This window comes from Piliocolobus tephrosceles, chromosome 2 (assembly GCF_002776525.5).
Source record: "Piliocolobus tephrosceles isolate RC106 chromosome 2, ASM277652v3, whole genome shotgun sequence".
NCBI lineage: Eukaryota > Metazoa > Chordata > Mammalia > Primates > Cercopithecidae > Piliocolobus > Piliocolobus tephrosceles.
Window position 1 is genome coordinate 47,752,705 of NC_045435.1, and position 7,247 is coordinate 47,759,951.

Below are 7,247 nucleotides of genomic sequence, written 5' to 3' on the forward strand. Positions count from 1 at the left end.
CCCAGCCCTTTGGCTGCACTGCAGGTCATTCTGGCCTTCTTGTGGCAGGAGCACCTGATAGAAACCCAGTCAGCACTCAGGATCAAAAGGTGTGGTGGAGGCAAGGATGCAGCCACGATCCCTAACCCAAACTATCACCCCACGCAGTCCACACTTCTGCACCAAAGCTGCCATTGCCAACATTGAGCACCTGCCCTGTGGCAGGTGCCTCCACTGCTGACCTTATGTAATACTCACGCCAGGCCTGTGTCGCGGGCACGTGATGATCCCCATTTTTCAGAGGAGGAAAGGGCAGAGGCTGCTTCTGCAGTCAGGTTGCATAGTAAGGGCAGCCTTCCCTTTCTGGTGTGTCCAGTTCTCTGGTGGGAAGAGCATAGGGAAGCACTCTGGATCTCTTTCCCCTCGGGGCCTCAGTTTCCTTTCTGGAATGCCAGAATGATGCTGCTGCCACTGCCTAGCTGCAGGCTGTGTGTGCTTTCTGGGGTGACAAGTGAGGAGGTAGAGCCTGTGCCCTCTGCCTGCAGTAGGCCCTCGTCTGGGGCTGCTGTTTGGTAACCTCGAGTTGGGGCCACAACTGGGACCTCAGTCAGTCGAATGTTTTGCTCAGCAGAGGACCTGGACTACGTTTCTCCCTCTGGGAGTTGGAGGCTTCTTTACCGAGACTGAGAGCGAGCCCTCCTTTCTCTCCTGTGCCTAGAGACGACTTTGTGCAGATCGGGAAGGGCCCCACCAACAACACCTGCGTTGTCCGCACAGTCAGTGTGGGCCTGACACTGCTCCGTGTGTGGGACGCAGAGCACCCAGGCCTCTCGGACTTCGTGCCCCTGCCTGTCCTACAGGCCATCTCCCCAGAGCTGTCCGGGGCCATGGTGGTGGGGGACGTGCTCTGTCTGGCCACTGTTCTGACCAGCCTGGAAGGTAAGACAGATCCTGAGCCAGGGAACCTGTGGAGTCACGGATGCTTGCAAAGCTGAGTGGGGGCTACCTGGGTGGGGGCTACCCAGGCGGGGGCTCGGCGCCAGTCACGGGGGCCTGCAGGCAGACCTGCAGGATACTCAGGAGCAGTGCTCCAAAACTGCTGCCCAGAGACCAGATCCAGCCTGTGCCTGTTTTCTGCAAGGAAATTTTTGTTGACACTCAGCTGCACCATGCATTTATGTATGGTCAGTGGCTGTCGTCACCCTACCACTGCCAGATTGTGTGGTCATAGCAAAGATTGTATGGGCTGCATAACCCAAATGCTTATGTCCGACCTTCAGAGAAAGCATTTGCCAGCCCTTTTCTGGAACAGCTCTGCCCGGGGGGCGTCCCCTGCTCCTGTGGGGCATCCTGCCTCTGCACAGTCTCACGCAGTTCCTCTAGCCAGGAGACACACGGATCTCCGCTGCTGCTGAGGAACTGAATTCACCATTTTAGTGAATTCTGTGGGAAGTGGCTGCCACTGTGGACAGCACAGGCTAGGAGACTTAAGCAAAGAAGGATATTGGGCTAAATCAGTGGCTTCCAAATTTCAGCCATGCCCAGGTGACCTGTAGTACATCTGTGGAACACATGTACAATTATTTACTTAGTTTTTATTTTCAAATTGTCTCCACCTTTTTTTTTTTTTTTTTTTACCTTACTAAATTCATTTTAAAAGGAGATGAAATACTACCTTTAAGGAAAAACAAATATAATTTGCCATAAATAGATTATGGTTGAGTCCTTTAATTGTATTTATTATATAATGTGATTGGCTCAGATTAACTCAGAAGTGTATGTGGTGAAAGCTCTGAGCCTCACACCTGCTGTCTGTTTGCTAAAAAGGAATTGATAAGGCAACGAAGGAATGGGGAGGGGCTGTGCTTTGGGGAAGGAGCTACAGAGGGCAGGGCCTGGCAGCAGCACCAGATCATTCCTGGGCAGGGGTCAACTAAAGCTTCATGCCAGGATGATCAGGAAATTCCAGGCAGGGAGTTGTAGGTCAGGGAGAGCAGGTGCTAGGGGCCACAGCCCTGTAGAGGGTGGGTGCAGCAGGGTAGGAGAGCTGATCGCTCCAGGTGGCTGGAGCCAGGAGCATGACCGGCACTGGGGCAGGCAATGTGGTTGTCTCCTGAGGCTGTTGAGTGAGCCCCCACTGGGGTAGTGGCAGCCAGTGAGGAGGCTGGCTTATCATCCAGGTGAGCTGGGCTTTGACTGGAGTGTCCAGCTATGGGAAGGGGGTGACATCCATGTTTCCTCTCCAGGCCTCTCAGGAACCTGGAGCTCCTCAGCCAACAGCATCCTCCACATAGACCCCAAGACAGGTGTGGCTGTGGCACGGGCCGTGGGATCTGTGACAGTTTACTATGAGGTCGCTGGGCACCTGAGGACCTACAAGGAGGTAGGCTTCAAGCAGCCGGAGGCACAAGTGGCTCAGTGGCCTGTGAGGCGGGCCTGACCTTCTGGGAGGATTCCTTTTAGAGAAAAGCCATCTGAGGGCTTGGGGTCTGGGAGTCATGAGTCTGGGACTGGCCACTTGCTGACTCTGACATGGGACAAGCTCCCTTTTCTTTCTAGGCCTCAGTCTTCCCATGTTCAAGAGGGTGTGATGAGGACAGGCAGCCTTGTAGGGTGGATTCCAGCTCCCATGGGCTTGGTTTTGGCAGCCCTAGAGTAGGCACTTCCTGGGAGCTGGTGCTTCCCCGTCACCTGCAAGGTTAAGACTCCCTGTGCAAGTCACCTTTTGAGTCTGGAGGCAACAAACCCTGCTCTCTCTTCCATTCATCTCCAGTTAGGAATGAATCAGTGGGCCAAGTCTGACTGAGATCCAAATGCATCTCATTTTTAGAGGCAGCATGTGCTTTATGGAACCTAGCAGTTTAACCTAATAGTTTGCATATTTAGTGCTGCAGCTCTGCGGTTTGGGTGAGCCAGTTGCAGACAGAGGCATCCTTTGACAATACAGCTGTGCTCTCCTGGAAAGAGCCTCTGATCAGGGGATGGGGTGGCATGGACAAAGGTGTGCAGGGTTCAAGGGCAGAGCATGGGGGGCTGGAACAGAGGGTGTGGGAGAAGCATGGTCTGGCTTTGTGATCAGATCAGAAAATGCACCAGATTCCGGGCAATTTGGTGCAGGTTAACGGTGGGGCATCTAGAGCCAGATGGTCTAGGTCAAATCCCAGCTTGGCCACTACAAGGCTATGACTGAGCAATCACTGAGTCAGGCTATGCCCCGGTTTTCTTGTCTGTATAATGGGGATGATAGCGTTGTGAGGATTCAGTGAGATAGCACGTGGGAAGCCCCTAGGGTGGTGCTCAGCTCATAGCCAGTGCTCAGCAGAAATTAACTGTTGCTGCTCCTGTTCCAGGGTGAAGGGGTCGAAGCTTATGCCACACTCAGTGGAATTTTTTAAACAGTGCTGTAGACCAAGGTTGTGTTTGCTGAGGTTACCTGGCTCCTGGAGGAGCTCGAGAGAGCAGTGGCTGCAGGGTAACTGGCCAGAGACTGAGGCCAGGCCCTCAGCTGGGTTCAGTGGGTGTGGCAGAATCTAAAGGCAGGTTTGGGAGAGATGGGAGGGAGGGAGGCACATCAGAGCTCCATGAGCATCCAGAAGTGGGGCTGGAGGGGAGGAAGGGCTTGGGGTGACCAGGCTGCTACTGGTCCTTTGTTGAGAGGGGCACACAGAGGTGGGTAGGCCTGCAGGGAGGTGAGGAGCCTGGGCCAGGGAGCTAGAGATGTTGCAGCTCTCCCAGGTGAGGCAGGGGGCACAGCTGGGTGGGTGCGGCAGGAGCACTGTGAAGAAGGCTGGACGGGGGGAGGCTCACTCCAGAGGTGGCTTCTGAAGCCCTGGGAGTGGGTGGGAGCACACGGGCACTCCGGGAGTGCAGGTAGGAAAGGGACCAGGAGGCCTTGGGCACTCTCTGAGGGTGGACAGGGAGGAGGGGAGAGGAGAGCCAGAGTTGGGGGGTCCCAGGCTAGGGAGTGGGACACAGCCTCTGTCAGTCCCTGGAGGTGGATGGTGGTGAGCCCTGAGAGGAGGCCCCGTGAGTTTGACAGTGATGCAGGCCTGGTCACCTGCACATCCCTGTGAGCTGCAGGGGCTTCGATCCCATCCCTGCTCTGAAGTTCACCTACTGGTAGAAACCAGATCCCCGGAGGCAGGGACCGCTGGTGCCTGCTGAGAGAGGGAGGGGGGCCTTCAGCTGCAGGAATTAGCCTTGGGCCTGAAGGGTGGATGGGGCTGGGCTCTGCAGAGAAGGTGGGAGGGTGTCCTAGCCAAGGGATTGCAGGGGGGTCACCAGCCTGGGGCTGTTTGGATGTGGCCAGGTGCAGGATGGGGCCCACGGGGAACAGCTGGGAAAATCTGGGCAGACTGGATTCTGGTTGGGGTACGGTGCTGTACTACAGAGAAGTGATCCTGGCTGTCCCAAGAGCCAAAATCCTCAGCCCACCCAGATCGATTAATGAATTCAGGCCCGCTGCTCAGCATCCAGTCGGCTGCTGGGAGAAGCAGCTTATTCAATGGGAGAACTGAGCTGTGAAGTCTGACTAGACTGGGCTCAGCCGCCTCTCTGCCACATTCTAGCAAGGCATTTAGGCTTTGAGCCTCAGTGTTGCCACCTGTGAAATGGGTGACACTGTGTCACAGACTGCAAGGTGAGGTCGTGGAAACGCTCAGCATGGACCGGGACATAGGTGGCACTCCATGAAGCTTCCTTGGCTCCCTCTCTAGGTCGTGGTTGGCGTCCCTCAGAGGATTATGGCCCGTCACCTCCACCCTATCCAGACCAGCTTCCAGGAGGCTACAGCCTCCAAAGTGATTGTTGCCGTGGGAGACAGAAGCTCTAACCTGAGAGGTACTTAATGAGGGGCTTGGGTGGTCTTCAGAGTACCAGGGAGCAGGGAGGTGGCTTCCTGTGTCCTCCGGATGGAGTTTGTCTGCTTTTCCTATTCACACTCACACCAACCCCAGAGAGGGCATTTAGCCCCCACTCGTCCACTCCTTCCAGCGTTTCTGAACTTGGAGTCCTCCAAAAGCTGAGCCAGCGAAAGGAATCTTCATAATGGAGCCCAGCTCCCAGAAGGTGCCTGTTCTGCACTAGAAATGTGACTTCAGCCCAAGGGCACCCTAACAAAGAAAGCCACAATTTCCCACCATGAATCCCAGAAACTAATGAATTAGCAGGACTGGTTGCTGGTTTTAATTTTTGTAATGACCTCTCCCAGGTCATGCATAGAATGTTGAATCCCATCCCCTGCCCATGACAGCCCTGAGCAGCAGCTGCTAGAAATAAATAAGTCAACAGGGCTGTTTTCTTACACCACTTCACTGGCAGAGTGAAGCACCGCCCTTCTCGTCCTAATTAATGAGGCATCTCTGTTCCATCATGGCAGCCTCTGCTCCTTCCTCAGCACAAGTGGACAGCACTGTGCCATTGCCAAAATGCTGCTCAGGTGTTAGTGGAGAACTAGTGCCCTCCGAATGTGCAGAAGTAAATTGCCATTTCCCCTGCTGACAGGGACAGAAGTCAGGCATTAGTGGGCCCGGCCCATCTGCTGTGCCCCTGGATACAAGGTCTGGAACAGATGCTGAAATTCTGACTTGAAGCTCCCTGTGATGCCGAATGGCGCCCTCTTCCATATGATGTGTCCTTGGCTTTACCAATCTTGGCTGCATCTCAAAACTTTGAGCAGCCCTGAGGCCCTGCTGGAAGACATGCAAAGGCAGGTGGCATTTGCGGCCCAGCCAGCCTGTGCAGGCCTGGTGGAATTCGGTGTGGTGGCCATCGGGCCTGGCCCACACCCTCTCATCTCTCCCCTCTCTAGGCGAGTGCACCCCCACCCAGAGGGAAGTCATCCAGGCCTTGCACCCAGAGGCCCTCATCAGCTGCCAGTCCCAGTTCAAGCCGGCTGTCTTTGATTTCCCATCTCAAGATGTGTTCACCGTAGAGCCACAGTTTGATGCTGCTCTGGGTAACTGCGAGGATTTGAAAGTGAAAGGGACTTGGAGACAGTCTCTTTCTTCTGGGCATCTTGGGGCTTCATGTGCCCAGCTCACTGTGGCTGTCTGTCCAGAGGGGAGAGATTGTTAGGAGCCCAGCCTGGGGATTGACTCCAGGGGGACTTGGGAGGTCACAGAGGGGATCCTAGCTTGGCCAAGGCCTTTACGGGGGATTCCCAGGAGGACTTCTGGAGGAGGTGACTTCTCACCTGGGCTCTGGAGGATGCATAGGAGTACCCTGGTTAGAGAAGCAGGGAGAAGAAATGACATCAGTGCATTGGCAGGAGAGGGGACAAAACAATACACTCTTGTCTTCGCAGGCCAGTACTTCTGCTCAATCACAATGCACAGGCTGACAGACAAGCAGCGGAAGCACCTGAGCATGAAGAAGACAGCTCTGGTGGTCACTGCCTCCCTCTCCAGCAGCCACTTCTCCACAGAGCAGGTGGGAGCCGAGGTGCCCTTCAGCCCAGGTCTCTTCGCCGACCAGGCTGAAATCCTTTTGAGCAACCACTACACCAGCTCCGAGGTCAGGGTCTTTGGTGCCCCGGAGGTTCTGGAGAACTTGGAGGTGAGTGGCATGTGCATGCCTCAGGCCAGGCCGCAGTCAAGGGCATCAGGAAGGCCCTGGAGGAAGAGGGAATGTGGCGTGGATGTCCTGGGCCAGCTCTCTTTAAAATTTATTTTTATTATAATTTTTAAATTGAAGTACTCTTTCCATAGCACTATTGCTGTCTCTCAGGCTGCGTGATTGTATTAATTGATCCGACCTCTGCTGTTCTTCCCCAGCTGTAAGTTAAGCTTGTGGGGGCAGCACTGAGAACCGAGAAAAGGTGCCAGTGAACGTATGGTGCGTGGTATGGCCGAATTCAGTGCAGGAGTATCGCCACAGAGCAGGGAGGAAAGCCCTAATCCCTGCTGGGACAAGTCCCCTCTCTCCAGGCCTCACTTCCCCCATGACTAAGTCTTGGGGTGGGGTTGGGGGGTAAATGATCCCTCAGGCCCGGAGCCTAGCAGGCTGGAAAGAGTTCTGGGGTGAGAGAACCAAGGAGTTCCTTGGCATTTCCACCTGCTCATCCTCCTGCCTTGCTACAGCCAGCGTGACAGCATGTTCTCCCGCAGAGGCAGGGAATGCCCAGCATCGCCGATGAGGGAGGAGGGCCGGCCTGCTGGCGGCTGCTGGAGACCAGCCATGAGCACAGCTCGGGCTGCTGCCTTGGAGAGCGGGTGCTTGGTGATATTTCGTGTTGGTTTAGCCTTTTTTTTTTTTTTTTTTTTTTTTTT

At 55.0% G+C, this 7,247-nt stretch overlaps 1 protein-coding gene across 3 annotated transcripts in view; it reads left to right on the forward strand.

The window, feature by feature from the left end:
* Positions 1–7,247, forward strand: part of NUP210 (nucleoporin 210) — a 101,992-nt gene that overhangs the window by 90,178 nt on the left and 4,567 nt on the right. For 2 of the 3 annotated variants that reach the window (XM_023192678.3, XM_023192679.2), the window contains 5 exons: positions 698–918; positions 2,226–2,362; positions 4,695–4,818; positions 5,789–5,935; positions 6,284–6,534. In XM_023192678.3, coding sequence (XP_023048446.2) covers positions 698–918; positions 2,226–2,362; positions 4,695–4,818; positions 5,789–5,935; positions 6,284–6,534 — 880 coding nt within the window. Of the gene's footprint in view, positions 1–697; positions 919–2,225; positions 2,363–4,694; positions 4,819–5,481; positions 5,730–5,788; positions 5,936–6,283; positions 6,535–7,247 lie in introns of those variants that run through there. The other variant, XM_023192680.3, reaches the window with a different exon arrangement.